Consider the following 20,577-nt stretch of genomic DNA (forward strand, 5'->3'; position numbering starts at 1 on the left):
AACTAAAAGTCCTAAGCCCTAAGAATATTTTTTTCCATCTTGCTATGCTAGTTTAATTTAACTATCTTGTTCCTTTAATATGCTACTTAACTGTAACTGGAACACTGCCAAATAAATGGCAGGTTTCTGATTTATTAAAATGTTCAAAAAATATTTCAATTTAAACAATTCAATGATTTTATTTCTTCTGTTTTTAATGTATTATACATAGTAGGGTTTACAGTATATGTGGAGATCTATACCTTTTGAGGTGAAACTCTGAAGTTATATTAAAAAAGTGATCATATGTCTAAAGGATGTTGTTTACCAACATTTGTCTGATTTTGGAATCATCAGAGTAAATATATGAGGACAATCTCTATTATGTGATCCATGGAGTTTATATTTTTCAGAATTAATTACAAAATGAAAGAGATCATTCTCTGGAGCAGAACTCTAGTTTTAAAGAAGGGCTGAATGAGGCCTACCAATGTGGGTTAATGGATCCTATGGATTCTATGTGTATTCCAGATAGAACTCCTCTATCTGGAATACACATAGAATATTTACAACTGAATTGACATGTTGACATAGAATTTTCTAACATGAGAATTTCCCACCAGAATTAACCTGTCAAACACCTAAACATACACACACACACACACACACACACATACACACATACACACACACAGACCCCACAATCATATTATGGGATATTTTCAAGTGTTTGTAGTATAAAACTACTTCACAGAACAACACAGCATGTCTATTTTCCATTTGACATTTATCAGTGTTTGAATATATTTTGCTTTGGTTCAAACATTTGAATCAATCCTTGTTTAGCTTATTATTTAGGTTTATTGATTACTAGTTTCCCATCTTAGAAAGTCAAAACTCTGAATCCCACTTTTATCAGTTGTTTTTTTTTTTTTGTTTTTGTTTTTTTTTTGTCCACCTGAATAATTTGCTTTTGCCCAAATACATGTATCCCTAAATTTGGTATTAAGGACAAGAAGAACTGCTTCTTATCGGATTCTATATTTGGTAAACAAAGGAAAATTAATATAAATAAATGTGTTTATTATTTAGAATTATGCCACACACATGAAATCTAAATGAAGTCTCAATTACTTTTTTATTTAGATCCAGATACAAAATTTTTGCACTTGTTATTGAAAAAAATGTAATCATAAAAGTTTATGTGCATTATCCTATTATCAAACATCAAATGGAGTTAGACCTTTCTATCTTACTAAATATATGTTTGAAAGACATTTGAGTTCATTTGGGTATAATTTCACATTAAAAATGTATGTGTGAATGAAAAAAAATATAATGTCAATGCAGATGCTAATAAAAGGACCTGGGTAAATTGAGTAGCCGGAGCTCAGGTAGACAGAAGTAATTTTTAGAAATAAATGTTTCTTGGCTGGAGTCAGGATATGAGAGTGACTCATCAAAACACAAAGTAGGAAAACAGGAATCACTTCTCCTTAAAGTTTGATGTATATTGTATCTGGAGATTTTGTCAGACAATGTCTAAAAAAAATGTTTTGACTAAACTAGAATTTGATTCGTATGTTGTGAATATTTGCTTTTTATACTATAGCAGATTTCTCTTCTTTCTTTGATGTTCAATTACTGACTTGATATGACCCATACATTTATGTGTGTCTTACTTTGAGGTATGAAGAAAGATAAAAATAAAATAACTCTCCTTATTGGTTTTAATTCAGATATAATATTAAAAGGAGTTCCATCAAGATAAAAGGACTAGATCAGTCTGGTCCTTTTCGAGTTTATCATGACTGTGATATAAAACATGATTTTAAATGTTCATTGCTGTTCATGGCCTTGTATGTTTAAGACGAATAATAAGTTGGTATTTAAACATAATTGAGTATAGTAATTTTTTATTATGGCAGGAGGTACAGGCCTCTTAAAATATCACTTTTGAATGTTTGTCATTTCAGTGATTTCATTAAATAGTTTCAAAGGATATTTTTCCAATAGTGAAAGAATAACCTTACTATTATGTTACTGGTATAGCAAATTAGAGGGCAATGGGAAGATACTAAAGGGCTTTATCATTCTTTTTCCTTGGATCAATTTTAACATGTTGTTCCCTTCTTTCCTGTATTTAATTTTATTTTAATTTCCTCCAGAGATCAAAAATAGCAGTGTATGAAAAGATGTGGACCTACATGCGATCAGCAGAGCCATCAGTGTTCACTAGGACTACAGCTGAGGGAGTGGCTCGTGTCCGCAAATCCAAGGGCAAATTTGCCTTTCTCCTGGAGTCCACTATGAATGAATACATTGAGCAGCGAAAGCCATGTGACACGATGAAAGTGGGAGGAAATCTGGATTCGAAAGGCTATGGAGTAGCAACGCCCAAGGGTTCCTCATTAAGGTGGGTGGAATAGTATAACAATATAACATGTGTTGTTATAGTATTCCACCTTCCCTGATGTCCCTGAAAGAATTATTTTGTTTTGTGTGTAAACATGGTATGTTTGTTTGTTTTATTTTCTTTTTCTCCATTTCATATTTTTTGGTCAACAATCAGGTAAATTTTTTTTTCTTAATTTTAGAATAATCTAGTTGATATAAACCTTTGAAGGCCATATAAAAACCAAACTGGTTGAACACTAGCTGTTTCCAGTGGGCCTAAAACAGGGGTAACATATACTTCTAAATCTCATCAACATTTTTTTGGCCACCCAAATCTACACTGTCATTGTGTCAGTAATAACTCTACATTTTATCATTATTTTTTTTTCAAACACATTGCCTGGCCTCTAGTTTCTGACTAAGAAGAAATTGGCTTCTTGCCAGCCAACCATATTTTTTTTTCCATTTTGATGTTTCATTTATTATGGTGTCATTCTATTTTATATTATCTTGAGAGTACGTTGGTGCTAAGTTTAAAACCACATCTATTTATAAAAGCAACCAAGATCAGGGAAAAACAGGCTCTGGTTTTATGGTGCTTACTCAAGTCACACTCCCACCTATTTTAAAGGGAGTGTGGTGTAAGTAAGATCTGTAAAATTAGATCCAATGACAATACAAAAAATATTTATAGAGAAGCCCCTTAAATGTGCTTCATGAGTCAAGTGTTACACATGTGGGGTAAAAGTGAGACTTTCATTCTTATGGAAATATTGGTTAAATCTGCCCTTTTTATCCTCTTGGTCCTGGACATAGAAAATTCACATGTTTATGTCCAGGAGGCAGAATTTCCTATTTTCCTTAAGCAATAAAGGCTGCTGTTGAATTGATGGGGCTAGAGCCCATCACAAGTGATGACTGACAGATTACTCTGGTCTCAGTGCTGCTTAGGAGAGATGCACACAAAGCACAGATTCAAGAGGAAATCAGAATGTTTGCTAAAGGACTTAACCAAGAACCTGGTCTTGAAAAATGATGTCTCTGGTAAGCCATTCAAAAATGAAGGTAATAAGACTTATACTATTGCCCAGCACAAATGAAAGCAATATAAACATCATATGATTGTTTTCATTGATTTCAAAAGGGGAACTACAGAATACTTTAAAATGTGCATTGGGTGGGGGAAGGGTTGAGAGATATAAGAAACAAATACCAGTACTGAAAAGGGTTGCATTAATCCAATATTGTGTGTTTGCAAGCAACACTGTAATCACTAATAGGGGTTTTAGGGTATATTATGAAAGGAATGGTTTTCAAAAGAATATCTATAAAAGTTAGTAAAGACAAATTTGGGTGTGAACTTTGGCAATTCTGAAGTCTGGTTTATTTGAACATACATCCCATACAAAACTGGAAAAATGTGCAGGGAGAAAGCCAAACTAATAAATTATCCATAATAGAATTCTACCCAAAAAGGTTTCAATCATTCAGAAACCTAAAATGGCATCAGGGTAGTTGGCCTTTGATGATATATTTTGTATGATGCACTATGAAAAATATGTAATTTCAATGAGGTCAAATAAGCTAATAAATTTCTGTTGTAATAGTAGTCACAAGAGCACCTTAACATAAATATTTTTTTAAAAATAGAAAGGGTGAAAGAGACAGTGGTTGATATGTAGATCAGTGTTCAGAATATTGATTACATTCACTGGATGTCTCTTTTGCTCTTAATTAATTCTCTGTGGATGTAGCTGCCTTGTCCTCTGTCTTGTGTGTACTGATAAAGTCAAGCTCCAGGGACTAAAATTGGCCCTAAGATACCGGAGCGTCTGACTGCCATTGATGGCAAGAGAGTTCCCTCTTAAATGTGCCACTTTGTCAAATCCACACTACAGGGATTGTTTGGGAAGATGCTGAAGGGCTTCATCTGTCTAGAACTGTTTAATAATCAGCCATTGGCTTCCCCCTCTTTTCCTGTCCTTGCCTGGATCTTGTTAATGAGGCAATTGTTAAACTCGGCTTCCTGGATGGAGAGTTTGTTTATGCACTTTGTTTTATATATGCCACAGTTTCCTGAGCAAGCTGGCCCCTGCATGCCAATACTACAGTTATTTTGCCCTATTTTTGAGAACATTAGAAGGACACTGAAGGCTAACCAGCGTTCACCTTGCCCCCTACCTCCCCACTCCCCCATCCCCAGCCATCTAAGCAGAAGGCTTGCTAGATTTAAATCTCATTCTTATTCCACTAGGATTGTTTTGTTTCAAAGAGACAAACTAATATAGAGATGAACTAACAGGCATCTGCATACATTATTTAGTTTGTAGAAGCAAGTTCAAATTAATTGTATTCATCAGAACAAGTTCCAGAGGGCATAGCTGTATCAAGTGTCTTTGAAGCCTTCTGTCTTATTCAGTTCAGTAGAGACTTAGGTCTTTTCTCCTGTAGGATCTATCTTTTCTTAACCAGGTCTTTAGGTTAATTGCTATGGATATGGTCAGACATGTATATCTCAGTGTCATTAATGATGGCTTTTTCACAGACTGCTGTTTTGATTCATTAGGCAACATAAGGCTTTAAGAAAAAATAGTAATTGTTTCTTCTATGTAAGCTTAACCAGAAAATGCCAACAAATGACTAGCAATGTTCCTTTGGTCTAGGGAGTTTTAAGTTTTCAATCCCTGCTTTCTGTTCAAAATGCTTAAAAATAAATGTCACAGAAAAAGGAAGCATGTGATACTCAATCAGGATGGAAAATCAGGACTTGGGTCTTAACTGTAGACTTTAAAACAAATTCAGTCAGGTTCATTACAGCATATTTGTGACTAGACTGAAAAAATATCACAACAGTGATGACTATCACACATCTTTATGGTGGAGAATGATATACAGAGCTCTTTAGAGTTCAGATAGACTATTTCAGATGAGCATTACCTGGCCATGTACCTGAGAATTAAAACGATTGACCTATCCATTAGATGGCCAATGACAATTCCCAGAAATTATTGGTTTATTGTACTTTGACGTAAATTCTGCCATTTTTAGGTGACAGGACAATGTCAGGTATATCGATCTTTTTATTTCTCCTGAATCTTTTTTTTTTTCTACACTCACAATACTATTTATACTTTAATCAATACTCTGGCTTCCTCCTCTTCTCTACTCCAGTACCCTTGACAACCCAAAAGAATAGTGAAAGACTTCTTCTGGCTGAGAGATTGTGAAAGGTTGTTTTAAAATATACATTTCAGATGATATTGTAATGAAACATAAAATTTAGGTGAAAGAAGAATTGTTTTTCTTTTGACTTTACTATTAATTCTATCAACACTATCAACTTTATTATATAAATTGACTATAGTATAGATACACACTATAATAAATATATACTTTATTATCAAAATACTATCAACTTTACTATATTTTAACCATACTACACTAGTTACTATACTATTGATTTTACTATGCAATAAACAAACCTACTAAAAGTAGTTAAGAGTGAATCATAATTTGGTTAATACAGATTTACTGACTAAGCAGCTATTAGATGAGAATACTCCTTTTAAAGAGATTCACGATATTTAGAATCAGAAGTGCCTCCATTGAACAAGGCAGTGGATCTTATCTGAAGACTTCTGCTGGCCCTTATAAGAATTCATATACTTGACCCCTATATTTGAAAGCAAATTTAAATACTGTAGTCTTCTATACTTTTACCATTTAATAGAGATAATTCCCATATAAATTTGCTTGCTAAAAAGATGTTTGTAGGACTGTGTCTAAAATAAGACAAATATCCTGTCAGAAAAAAAAAAAAAAGAGGGAGGAAAAAGAAAAAAAAAAGATGCTTCAATAGAAAATAGCTAGAATGAAACTTGCATCACTGGGTGAGCTCTGGAGAATATGATGCCCAGTTGGACTTGGCAATGCCCAGTTGCAGGCACCCATGGCAACAAGAGCTAAGCTTTTGAAAGCAGGCCCATCACAGTTCCTATGCAATAGGCAGCTCCCTGCCTCACAGAATACCACAGCAGGGGGGAGGAAGTACTAAGAAAGGGAAGTCTAATACCACATCTCTTGGTATTTAACAAAATCACTGACCTCACAGATACTTGGCCCAAGTCTAGATCTGCTTCACAATGAGTAGAATTCTCAGTAGGACAAATTGCATTTCCTCCACTTTGGAGCATTTTATAGAGTGGACGTATTAAAATTAATATTCCAGTTCATGTATGAAAAGTGTATTATCCTAAGGAACCACTTTCCCATATAAACCTGTAACGCATACCAAGTCACAAGTTCAGAAGTCTTAGAAGGTTTAGAAAAAAGAAATTAGCTAGACAGTGTATGTGAGAAGAGTATTCTTTTTTCATTATTATTAAAAATAAGTCAACTATTTGTATGTACCATAACAATAGAAAAGCTTAAAATTATAGAAATGTGAGGCTGAGTATTTAATATTACTAAACATCTCTTGACCTCAAATGAATAAACTTATATATGTCTTCTGGGAAGGAATTGCAGTAGGCTGGTACACAATTTTTTATATTAACATTAAGGAAAGAAATGCCATTTTTCTTAGTGCCACATTAAAAGTTGCTACAGATAACTTTGTTTTTGTGATTTCATTATGTTTTGAATATAGTCTCTCAGGCTAAGGATTAGACAAACAGAAAAAAAAGTCAATTTTACCTCTCAACATACACACAAATGTACACAAAACCCCCTGTGGTACTATGTTAAATAACTACTCAGTTTGCTGTTAGGGATGCTGATATTTATTGTGGGCACCAAGTATTTTGCATTCACAAACTGAGACGTCACATGGTAAAAGTATCAATAGGACATGTGTCCCAGGAGAAAATAATTGCACAGTAAGATCCGCATACTTCAACCTTCCCTTTCTGAATCTGAACACAATAGGGAACATAAAACTTTCTATTACCATTTAAAATTCCAAGTTTTTTCATTTACTTCTTTCCTATAATTAAAAAAATGACTAAAATCATAACTCCTCATAAAGAAGAAACAATCTTTTTTCCCACATTGTATTAGACTAACCAGGCATTCATTGTACATTTGTGCCCTCCTCATTAGATTTTTTAAAATTCTGAAATGATATTCACTCTGTCTTTTGACAAATAATTCAACATTTGGTTGCTGGTTTCCAGCTGATAATTTATCATGTAGTTTTTAAATTGTTCACTTTGGGGATGTTTTGCAACAATGGGTAAAAAAGTTTTTAAACTTGATGTGGTTTTTTTTAAAACACTTGTTCTTTTCACCACTATACTTAGAATTCTACTTTAGCAATGTTCCTGAGAAAAAGGAAAGTTTGTCACCATTTTAGTTGCTACCACTTCAACAAGGATCAATTTAATAAGATTAAACTGTTATAAAAGAAAGTTAGCAGCTTATTTAAACATTGACTACTTGATTTGATGAGCCATCTAAGACTAGCTCTTAATTCTGATGGTTCTAAGAAAAGTCAGAGTTTCAAACTGTTGTTCTTTTGATCCATGCAAGTTGCCTCATAGACAAATATTGTAAAGAATCTCCACAAAGAATATCTGTATCCCATGCAATTGAACATGGCAGCATACACCTGACATGAGTGCAGAACCTGTAGCCACCAGGTTAAGTGACCTGGACCTCCACATGCCAACTGTATTTTGGAAACAAAATCATTCTAAAATCAAAACTCATAATATGATTAATAATTAATGTGCTGAACAATCTCTGTGAATTTACCCACACATTAATATTACATTTAAGTATTTTCTTGGTATATGGCAAGCAGCCATACAGGTTTCATATTATGTCACTCATCTTCACAGATCACAGATCATCTCCACATAAGGAATAATCTCCAGATACAATTCACACTCCCCTCTCCACCACACACACACACACACACACACACACACACACACACACACACATAGTAGTCAGGTTAAAAAGAGGCATGGGAACACAACAAGTGTGTGAAACTTTCAGTGAATTTGGATCCCCTTTCTCTGCTGGTGGGTGGAAGCCCAGATGTGAGTTCCCTGGAACCAAAGCTATAAAGCAATGGAGGAAAAACAGTCCCCCTGAGGTTTCCGGCAATGCTAAGATCTAGAAAGAGGCACAACTAAGACATCCTAATGAGGAAAAAAAAAAAAAGAAAGAAAGAAATCCAGTCAGTCAAAGCAAAGCATCTGAAAGGATTGTCTTAACAAAAAATTGGAGGTAGGAGGAAGAAATGGAAAGGAAATTTATGGAACCAGGAATCCTAAGGCTTGAAAAAAGGAAGAGCAGCAGATATTAGTATGTGGGAGCTACTGTTTCTGCTTTTATATTGTATGGGTATGTTGTTGTTCACATTTAAGTCTTAGCTGGAGGACAAAAGCCTTGCGCCAGAGAAATTATCCATCAGAGGCTTTCAATATCCCCATATTCAACTGGCAAGGAATTGACAAAGTGTGCAGACAGAAGAGGTCTGCACTCCCATGACAGGAAAGGACACTAAGGCATGCCATGTCATCATGAGCAGGCATTCAGATTAAAGGTAAGGAGGTAAGAGATGCAGGGAATTCATGTATGGAAAGCAGTGTCTGTTTGCCTTTAGAAGTGGTCAAAGTAGATTTGAATATGTCAAATTTCAATAGTATTCCCTTTCTATTGAATTTCTTTTCATTTCCTCATTCTTGGAATTCTCCAGAACAAGATTTAAATCCTCCAAGAAAGAAGGTGTTTTATTTTTTTTCTCTGCATAATAATATGACGTTTGATAACTACCACAAAGCCACTCTTGAACCACTTTAATAATAATTCAATTATTAAAGAAAATAAGTGTGGGGAAGTAGCTCAGTGGTACAGCGCTTTCCCTGCATGTACAAGGGCCTGGGTTCAATCCCCAGCACAACAAAAATAAGCAGACGAAACTAAAGAAAATGTCTGAGGTTAATTTTCTTCACTATAGGATCTCAGGGTATGGGACCATGATTTCTATAGCTAGGAAACACTCATAATTACAACATTATCTGTATTTATTTTATGAGTAGTTCTTCATTTATCCTCAGAACATGAGCAAAGGTGCAGGAACAAGTTCTGCATTGCTCTTGTTTGCACATCCCTTGTGTAGGATTCTATTCTTCCAGAGTCACCTTCCTAAACATAAGTATGCCAGGAAGATGACAGCACAGGATGCTCAGAGAGATTGTAACTCTTAGATAACTCTTACAACTCTGAATAGTTTCATGGGAACTAAAAGAGAAGTATTAACATCATGCTGAAGTAAATTCCCACCTCTCAGCTGAGATAATGGAGGTAAAGTGGGGAGAAACTGAAGAATAGTAGTAGGGGCTCTTGATGCTTTCAATAATTAGAAACATAGAGAATGTTTTATGTATACACACACACACACACACACACACACACTTGCACACGCACACACTAAACTAAAACAGGGCTTTGGAGGGAGTGACAATCAAGTTTACCATAAAACTCCAAAATGCCTGTTATAAAATACTATAAAATCCACTTTGTTATGGAGATACAATCTACTCTTTAGTGTAGAATTCTATACTGTGCTGCTGTAAAGAAGTTTTATGCTAATAATCAACATCCACTTTGCCACAAATATATAGCAGCATACCCCCCAGCAACACCTTAGAAAATCAAATATTCAGTCTGGGTCCTGAGCCTGCTCAGAAAAAGAATGATATTAATTGTCTGAATATTCTATAAACAATAATTATACTAACAAAATTCATATATACCATGAACTAATGCATTATTTATCCTCCATAATATAAAATCTTTTTCATAATTGAAAATATTTTCTTTTAAATGGACAGATTTCATACTTTCTGAAAATATAAAGTTCACTTTTAAGATATATATATATATACATATAATGAAATATACTTTCAAGATGCTTGTGAAACTCTTTACATGCATCCTTTAATGTCACCCAACTCAATAAAGAAAAATTAAAGACACAAAAACATTAAATGTATGTACAATGCTGAAATGTTGGAGAGATCTATGATTTTAAAATACCATTGACAATACTAAGTCTTATTCTTATCATGCTGAAATAAATTAGATTTTATTTGGCTTTCATTTCTTCTTAATTCTGAGTGGTCAATGAAGAAACTGACCCATGAATACATTCTTACAGAAATGTTAAAAATCAGTCTTTTCTCTAAGCACTAAATATGTGGGAGTTAACTACAATAAGAATTAAATTCAAGTTTAATTAAATTCAAGTTTAAAAACAAATGTGACAAAAACAGTTCTGTGATTTTAAAGCAAATAAAAGAATATACAGATTCTCTTCCTTGTTGCTTCACTTCACAGAAGATATAAAAATTGTCAGGAGCCACCTATAGGATTTCTGCTGCTATAAAATCCTGGTTATTTCATATATGGTGCTGAAAGATCTGCAGTTTCTGAATCTCCCCCTTTGACATGGTAATAGGCAAAAGTTCCAATAGTAACCAAGAAAAGCATCTTCAGCTCCCCAGTTCACAGTGTCTCCTCTTTCCAGGAATTTACAACTAGAACCACAAAAAAATACTCATAAAGCATTATCAGCAAGTACAACTCCTTTATGTTGCTAATGTCTTTAGCAGAAAAAAAACACAGAGAAATTTAAAATGTAAGCAGGTTTCAGAGTCCTAAGACAGTACCCTAACCTTTGCCTTAAATTTGAAGCTAGTGAAGGTAAACATAAATAGGATCCAAGAACAGTTGACCTCAGATTGTCTCCCTGAATAAAAAGCAAATAATATAGACTGAAAAAAAAAAGAAAAAAGTTATTTTTTACTAAATGATACAATGAGAATATCATATATAGAAAACTAAAAATTACAGCACTATATTTATTAAATATAACATTAACAATAATAGTATAATGTTATACTTTTCAAACAAATTCCACATATATTTTATAACTTGCTCCATTTAACTCTTTTATGATACCATTTTATCATAGAGACACTGTAAATTAAACGTTAAGTGACTTGCCCACTGTCAGCTGAGGTTAGAACTAAGATCTTCTGACTTTCTCCAGTGCTCTTATAGGAAAAGAACAACAACAACAACAACAACAAGTATTTCTTATATAAAATACAGTTTACTCTTAAAACTTACTAAACACTATCTGTGATTCTTCCCTGCTACAGTTTTGATAACACTGGCAATTTCAAGGCATATTGGAAATACCCATATAGAGGTCAATTTTCTCAATTTCAAATTTATGTTAAAAGTTGAATATTCTTGTTGAGTTAAAGAACTTTCACAAAGATAGATTTCAGGTTAGCACAAAAAAAAATTACAACAATTAAAGCTGGTTCCAATAAATGTGGAGAAAATTGACTTAGGATCCCCCAAAATCAGACTTGTCCAAGGAAAGCAGAAAAGATTCTCACATCTCAGAGAAAGGAGATAGTGATAGTGACCACTGTATTCTCTTCCTACTTTGAGACTATTGCAATTCTGAAGTATACCCTGGGCTACATTTATCAGAACAACCTAAGAATTCTCTTATACCTCTTTGGAGTGTGGACACTTAATCAGATTGTGAGAAAATTCAATCTCAGAACCTTGATAGAAGCTCATCTGATTTTGGAATTAAATAAATCACTTTCTTATTGAATAGCTACTTTCATTGCAGTCTGCACTGTGAAATGGAAAGATATTTAAGGAGAGCACTTCTCTGTGAAAACCAACAGAGCTGCAAATAGATGTAGGCTTTGTGCTCCTATATAGCAGACATTTAAAATTATATGTTGACAAGGTTCAAACCTGACAAAATTCATTGGATTATTTAAAAGGGGGGATAAGACAGCAAAAGTAAGGCACATGTGTATATAAGGAATTGTTTTGATTTTTTCAGAACAAAGCTTATATTTCTACATCTAGATATGATAAAAACTGAATTTGATGTAATGTTGTATCCTGTGGCATTTCAATGTAAAATGCTTGGGAAGGTGATTTTTAAAGACATCATAATAACCCTAATAACTTCAGTACTATTTAATCCTTTTTCCATTTTTCTCTTCATCAAGAATAGCAATCAGTTTATGCCCTGAAGCATGAATACTGCACAGCCACTATAATTTTACTCAATCTATGCAATATACCTATAGTTGTTCTTATTTATAGATTCCCAGCTTATTTCTAAATAAAAGGATATTTCCTTTAAAACTGTCATATAATTGACGTTCACAGATGAAATAAGTGTTCCATAAACACAATTTAATTCTTTTGCTCATTGTAAGCATGACTTTATAATTTTTGGTTGTATTTGTTTCAGGAAAAAAAGAAATTCTCTTTATATATACATTTTTTGGAATTTATAGCATTTTGTGGGTAAAAGGTTGGTTTGTCAAAATTAGCCATTTTTAGTACATTAATTAAAGATAATGAATGAAATTAAAGTTCCCAGAGAAGAACACAGGGAATATATGTATATTATAGTTATAGGAATTTTATTATACCATATTATATCATGAAACTTTAAGGTGACTAAAGATCATAGTATTAATCTAATTGCAAAACAAATGGCAACAGTAACATATGGATACAAGATGTCATTGTGTAACATAGAACCTGTCATATAGTGTTTTTTCCCTGCACATTTTCATGATGGCCACTAGAATAATGATGACAACATCCCTCATTTTAATGTCTCTGGAATACACTGGGACAAACCGAGGTTCCAAAGCACATCCATCTTCTCACCTACTGTCATTTTACTTGATGAAGAATTTTAATAAGTTACCCAAAGTTAAATAACAATAGCACATGATCTTGTATGGGTTCAGGTTCACTCTCGGTCTCCACTCTCCTTCATGTCTCACAGAATTCAATCGATTGTCTGGTATTTTATTTTATATGGGAGCCAATCACCCACCTTCTCTGAAATTATGCCAAAGGGTAACTAAGAACTGACTCTAAGCCCGGTTAATTGGGGATTAATCTCAAAAAAGATAATTCAAATAAAACCATGTCAGAGTCTACATAAATGAAAAAAATCAAGATTTAATAACCAGATACTATATACCAAGCATATGTATATGAATGTATTTCTAACTCGACTTCCAAAAATCCTTGAAGTTGGTGCCGTTATCTTTATCTGGCCAAATGCTGCTACTGAATCTCAGGTCAGATAGCTGATGAGTGACGGAAATAGTATTGGGGCCACTAGTGTTGAATTCCCAAATCCATACTTCCTTCTCTGTGCTTCCTGTTTCTCTCCAATGACACCTGGAGTCCCAGTTAGCCAGAGACACATTAAGGGGAAAAGAAAATCATCTAATAATGGCCATACTGCCCTGAACTTGCCTGATCTTGGAAGCTAAGCAGTGTTGGGCCTGGTTAGTACTTGGATGGGAAGGGGGAAACATCTTATGTTTATTTAATATGTAATTCCCTGTTTTGAAAAAATTAAAAAGCATTTAGTATCTAATAATACCCATTTCTCAGACTTTTTTTCTAATATTTACATCTAATAAGCCTTTATTTCTTAGATTTTTTAGAGTCATTATTGTTCATATGAGATTAAGTGCCATTCTACGCATGGTGTTGCTTGTAGCACCATCATTTTATTATCAGCAGACCAGGAGCATATCAGGGAGGTTGGCAGAGAACACCACAGCACACCTCCTGCTCCCTAGGAAACTCTTGGTGCTCCCCATGGTACCCCCTCCATTATTCACTGCAGCTGATGAAAATTAACCCAGCAATGCCCTTCCCTGAAGTCCATGCTCTTAGTCAATCTTTGATTTATAAGAGCTCTCTGACAAGACAAAATGACTGAAAAGCAGACACATTTTTCCTCCTTTACAAAGCTAATGTTCATTCCCCTTTGGCTTAATCCTTAAAATGGGTTTTAAATTCAATTCTGTGAAAGCCCCAGTATATCAGACAGTTGGTAGGGTCTTGTGAGACCTGAGGAAAGGGTTGGCCAGAACTGAACTTGACTTTAATACAAGACCATGTTCTATTATTGTTTAACTTTGGGTATTTCTCCCCTAGGAGGAGGACAGAGGAGAACTAACCAGCTCCAGGACCAAGGTAAGAGGGGAGTTTTCTTTCAAAAGAATGGGTTCCATCCATTTGAAGGAAACCCCTCCCCCACCTATTTTTTAATCCCTTTTTATTTATACATTTATATTTTTTAACCCACCAGCATTAGGAAACCAGCTTGCCACCTGTGCATAATAGTTATCTGAACATCCACTTACAAACGTTATAGCAAGCAAAAAGAAAAATCTTCACACAAATCATACCAGTTATATGCTACGACTTTTGTGTTTTCCATCATCATTAAATATTAGCATCAGTCTTCCATTAAGGCTTATATTCTTCAGCTGTTAATTTCTCTATATGTAGAATTATGCATAGTTACTGGCAATCAAACCATAATGAGTAATAAGAAGGCACTAAAATATTAAAACTAGAATTCAATGAAATATATCACTATTAAAATTGTTTTTAATAAAAGAAGCCACTGGTATAATTTCAACAATTTTGAAATATAATCAAACAAAACTTTTGATCTGAAGTAATATAGACTTAATGAGATTTTTAATGAAATGATTCAAATGATTAGAAAAATAAGAGGAAAGGGAGGAAGTATTATCTTGAGCATTATTTCCCAGTGCTGATACACCCTTCCCAGACCTCTTTAATATTGCTTTTAGTGATTTTCACTGTACTCTCTATCTTTATGTTGTCTTTGGAAATCATCAGTAATCACTGACTTCAGTATCTTTTTCAAATTGGTCCTTCTGTAGGGGAGAACCCCAGGGGAGATACAAGTGAGAGATCTAAAAAGCCACTAGAATTTGAGATTGTCCACGTATGGATCACATGGAATTTACAAAAGACACCAGCTTCTAGATCCTATTCAGCAAGAATTCTTTGTTACCATTGTCCTTCAAAGAGGCTAGATCTCATATTATTAAAATGGATTTTAGAAATATTTTAGGATCCATTAAATAAAGCACTTGAGCTTCAAGAAGAAGGGATTCTTTGTAAGAAAGAAACATACCCAAAGAACAAGAATTTTATTAATTTATTGCACGAAAATTGAGTCATCTTTCAGAAATGCAATTATACCATTTTGTTACAAATGTGTTTAAAATCCTGATATAAGAGACTTGGAGATTTTTAATGAAAGAAAAGTATTTCAGAAAGTTGTATTTTTATTACGGACTGTTGTCTTCTGATCAGGAACAATAGTAGTCATGTGATTGAGAACATAAGTGAAAGGACATATATAAAATAAGAAGATGATTTTAATATCAATGCATGCTGTTCATGCAGATGATTATACTGTAATGACTGCCAAATCCAGAAACCTAAGCATTGGACTTTTAGCACATGGTGCATTTTATTGTCAGATCATCACACAAAACCTAGGTTAAACTGTCTCACACATTGTCCCCTTTAGGAAAGAGAACAGGATGTATCTGAGTCACATTATTCATTCCTGATTCCATATGCCAGACATATAGGATATCTGCTTAAGAAATTGTACCCCCAAAATACAAGGAAATTGTCACAATACTTTTAGTAAACTGTTTATGTGTTGAATTTGATGTCTGCAAGGACAATAGTTATGTCAGGAAGCTTTGTTTTGTGCTTTGAATTCTTATGAAATATTTTATGGTAATATCATTCAAGGAAAGAATGGGTGGTGACATTCTTTAGGACAACCTGAAATTGAGATGAAAACACCATTTCCTTGGCTTTGTTGTTCATTGTAGTGCAAACCTGATTTTATGTTAATTGCTATAGTTCTGAACTTTTAATGGAAGTGCAGACAGCTTCCTTTCATTGATTTGTAAGGCCTCTTTCTGTACAAAGCTACATATTTATCACCCAAGCTTCTTTTTCTATTTGTGCTGTCATCTCACCAAGACAAAAGCAAAGACAAAACAAAGTAGGTGAAACAAGAGCAATTAAAACATATTTGACGTGATGAGGTGATGAGTTATACCCAAATACTTGCCTTCTGCTAAGGAACCTGAAACCCTAAATGAGAGAAAAAAGTTCAAATTGAATTTTTGTTTACTCTCAAGAATCAGACAGAAAATGTAAAATCTTGGAATGCAAAGATTAGCTAGACATATTTAGTGAGTTATTCAGTGAAGTAAATCTTAATCAAGTTAAACCAAATATACAGCTGGCATTAAGTATCTGTTAATGATAAATACTTTTAATTTCTAAAATAGGCTAAAATATTCTAATTGATAAGGTGAAAAGAATTTTACAAAGGTGATATGTTTTATTTATTAAACATAAATATATTGAAATTTATTTATAAAAATACCATTACTTAGGACTTTTATTTTAATTAAATTATATGGGAGTATCATATTTCCCTAGATAATGCTGCCAAAATTGTAATAGATTTAATCATTTAGTGTTCTTATTTTGCCACACGAATTGAACTGGTGACCCCTTTATTTTAACCACCAATAATCTCATTGAAGAACCTTCCTAGATTAGTTTGTTTACACATTGTACCGAATTATCTGATATAATAGTATCTAGTGTCAATAATATTTTGATGCTCCTCTTGCCAACATTTTATAGGTAGTTTTAAAGAATCTTGTTAAACTTAATTTTGAAATACATTTTATATCAGGTCTTCCCCAAATCTGTTTGATTTCACAGTTGAAGGAGTGCCTGTCACCACCCAGCACACTATTCTTTTGCTATAATGAGTAACTTGCAAAATAGCAGCTTAAGTTAATTCAATGTTATATCAATTCTGTATGTTGTCATTTGCATATCATCTGCATTTCTTGCTCTACACTGGAGCTGAGAATGGTATAATGTACCATAAGACACAGTTGCTACCCTCTAAGAGGGAAAAAATATGTGCACATGTATCATCACAAAGTAATGTATAACTCCAAGTAAGTTAGTTTCAGACATATTAGCTGATAAATATTAATTAAATAAATAAGTCTGTGAGTGATTACTGAAAATGATAAGAAATTCAGAAACAACAAGGGGAAGGAAAAAAGGAATTCCTGGTGAAAGTTCTATTTTGACTGTGGAATCAATTCTAAACAAAATACTTTTGGGACTAGAAAAAAACTAGCATGACTGGAGGCAGAGAGCCTGCCGGGGGTTTAGTGTGTCATAGAATAGACTCCCGTGTTAGACAGACACAGGTTCTAATCTCACCTTTGCCATTTACTAGCTGTGCAATTTTTAGGCTTTACTTTGCTCATTTATAAAATGTAGAAATAAACCTATCATATTCAAATACTAGAATTCAATGAAAACTTGATGCACTATCTGGCTCAATAAAATGTAACAAATTTATACTTTAAAAGCTTATATAAGTGAATTGTGGAGAAAACTCATCTGTCAGAAAAAGATAATCATGAGTTGCTGAAGGCTTTTAACAAAGCACTATAAACAAGCAGAAGAGCAAGGTTGTTCTGACTGTGGGTGGCAGAGTATGGATCGAAACAACCATTGGTCTTGGGTTAACAGGGCTTCAACTGCATGATGCCAGTCTAGTAGAAATGAGAGTATGAATTTGGGAGGCACTTTTCAGAAAAACAGTTCTTACTGAATAAATGGCTTTAGGAAAAGAAGGGAAATGAAAATTTAAGTAGTCAATTGAATTTTTATGGCTGTTATTTTATTATTTATTTTTACAGTTCTATTTCTTCTGGGGGGAAAAGTGTTCTAATCTGTTATATTGGATTAGAAAATTTCTTTGTGATATTATGCTTGGAGATCCAAAAGTATATGTACTGAAAGATTAGAGCTTAGAACATTAAGAATTTTGTGTGTATTTAAATAGACACCCCATTTTAACCTTGGGAGAAAATAAATGTTACCATCTAACTAAATCAAGTCAGCATATAATCAATTGGTATGCTTTTTAAAGAAAATTATCTGCTCCTCTTCCTTCTTGGGTATTTAGGAAAGATCAATTTAGTTAACAAGACTAACTGCCTTTCAGGTTTTATCTCAACTTAAGGAGGATTTAGCCAGAGATATCAAAAGTTGCCAACTTACTAGTAAAGGAGATATGAAAGTCTGATTCTAAAGCTTAATTAGAGAAAATTCTTTGACACCTAGGAAACTTCTCAGGAACAAAGAGAAATAGCAAGACAGAGAAGGACTAAATAAATAGCATAACTACATAGGAAAGGGCACCAACAGGAAGCAAAAGAGCATCACAGTACTTAGGAAAGAGCACTGGACCAGAAGGCAGAAGACCTGCGTCCAGCTGGGCTTTGATGGACAAGTCACCTAACTTTCTTTAGGCCCCAGTGACCATCAGTAAAATGAAAAGGTTGGAGATAACTTCTAACCTACATTTTGACTCAAAAATTCTAGGATTCTAAGTCTTTAAAGCAGTTGATGAAAGTTTTTAGCCTCAGCATAGAATAGAAAAAGAAACATGACCTGTGGGTCATAGAATGGTTTTATATTTTGGTTATCATTGAAAGAGAGAAAGGAGCATGGTTTAGAGGATGAAGCATCCAAGTCAGCCACAGGGGCAAGTCCACACAGCGCATCTTGGTCCAGGGAAGGCATCTGCATGAAAGGCCCAGAACTGATGAACCACCCACATGCTGTGCATGTGACAGTGACCAGCACTCGCATTTTTGATACTTTAGACTAATAATAACCACAACTTGAAACACGAATAATATTCAGAGGATATGTGAAGTGCTTCACAATCTAGGCAGGTGTGATTTGACCTGGAAACAAAGCTCCCTTTTATATGATTCGAACACAGATAATAATAACAACAGTGTGAATTGGATGAAAGTCTTTAGCCCTCATAATCTCAAAAGTACCCCAAGGATACCATAAATAAAATTTACACTATATAAAATGAATATTTGATATTCTATCAATTTATTTAACTATAACTAAAAGTATCCTTCTACAGTTTTGTTTTTTATTTTGTCAATTTAATATGCAGTCTTGTGAAGAGTCTCACACATAATGTTTGCAGAATAATAATAGATTGAGGCCACTAGCTTAGAAGTCCCTTCCTGAAAAATGACAGTCTTAAAACTCCTTCTCTATTGAAAGGAGACACCGTTGCTATAAAAATGTCATTTAATTTCTTCTACATAAAAGGAATTATTAGCTAATTTTAAAATAGTGTACTAAAATCTAGAACAGATTTTTTTAAATCCATATTCATTATTTTCCTTCCAAAGTCTGTGAATCTCTTAGAATTGTATGCCAGTCAATTCTTATATGTTTATGTATATTTTTCTGAGAATGTATCCAGCTTTCATTAAATTCTTAAAGAAATCCATGACCAAAAGTAGGTTAGAGAATTTCCTCTGTGATCTCAAATTGATGAAATCATGAAACCAAACTGCACAAAATATATGTAAGGGTTACCATTGAAAACACTCAACACAAAATACACAATTAAAATCATCACAATCCTTAGCTAATGCTCTGGCTATAACTGCTGACCATCCTCCTTCAAAAATTCACATCCTTCAGGCTCAATTCTCCAATAAGAATTAGTCATGCAAATTCCAAAGAATAAGAAATTTAGAGACAATTTTTGGAAGCTAAGCCAGTACCTACTTCATTTGTTTAGGAATCAATATGAATAAAAGTACTTGGAATATGAAATACAAAGGTCTGTATACTAACTTGCTTATATGAAATCCAATGTAAAGACATAAATCCATCTTGATTTATCAAATTGTTTTTCAAATACTCCTAAACTATGCTGGATATGAGTTGCCTTTTCACCTGCAAAACTTTTGCAAACCTTATTTGTCATTGAAAAGGCAAACTGAAGTGAAAACATATTATCATTTTTTTTAAATTTCTGCATATATGTGTGGAACAATTTGGCCCAAAGTCTGCTTTTGGAAATGAGTGCACAAATCCAATGAAGCAAAAAGTGCCTTGTGCTTGTCTATCGAAAGGAATAATTTGCCAAGAAAAGTAATAGCACAGCTACAAGTGAAATTGAAAACTAAGTGGAGCATTGATAATGCTTAGGACTGGTTACTCTTCCAGGCCTAAATAGCCAATAAAGTTTAGAAATGTGAATACAAATGCCTTTCTTCAAGTTCAGACATATTTAGCTCTTGACTTCTTATCATATGCCATTCTATTGATTTTTATTTTTTATATTTTCCTGATTGATGTTATTTTTTGCAGTTAATTTTTAATAGA

The 20,577-nt window shown here is 33.6% G+C and overlaps 1 protein-coding gene across 10 annotated transcripts in view; it reads left to right on the forward strand.

The window, feature by feature from the left end:
* The window catches only part of Gria4 (glutamate ionotropic receptor AMPA type subunit 4), a 334,749-nt gene that overhangs the window by 293,084 nt on the left and 21,088 nt on the right, over positions 1-20,577 (forward strand). For 8 of the 10 annotated variants that reach the window (XR_005733723.2, XM_005329082.4, XM_005329081.4 and 5 more), the window contains exon 14: positions 2,148-2,395. Coding sequence is in view for 9 of the 10 variants with exons in the window: in XM_005329082.4 (XP_005329139.1) it covers positions 2,148-2,395 (248 nt within the window). In the remaining variant the exon portion in view is untranslated. Of the gene's footprint in view, positions 1-2,147; positions 2,396-3,317; positions 8,595-14,409; positions 14,449-20,577 lie in introns of those variants that run through there. The other 2 variants (XM_078046942.1, XM_040285153.2) reach the window with 2 other exon arrangements.

The sequence above is a fragment of the Ictidomys tridecemlineatus genome, chromosome 4, assembly GCF_052094955.1.
Source record: "Ictidomys tridecemlineatus isolate mIctTri1 chromosome 4, mIctTri1.hap1, whole genome shotgun sequence".
Taxonomy (NCBI): Eukaryota; Metazoa; Chordata; class Mammalia; order Rodentia; family Sciuridae; genus Ictidomys; species Ictidomys tridecemlineatus.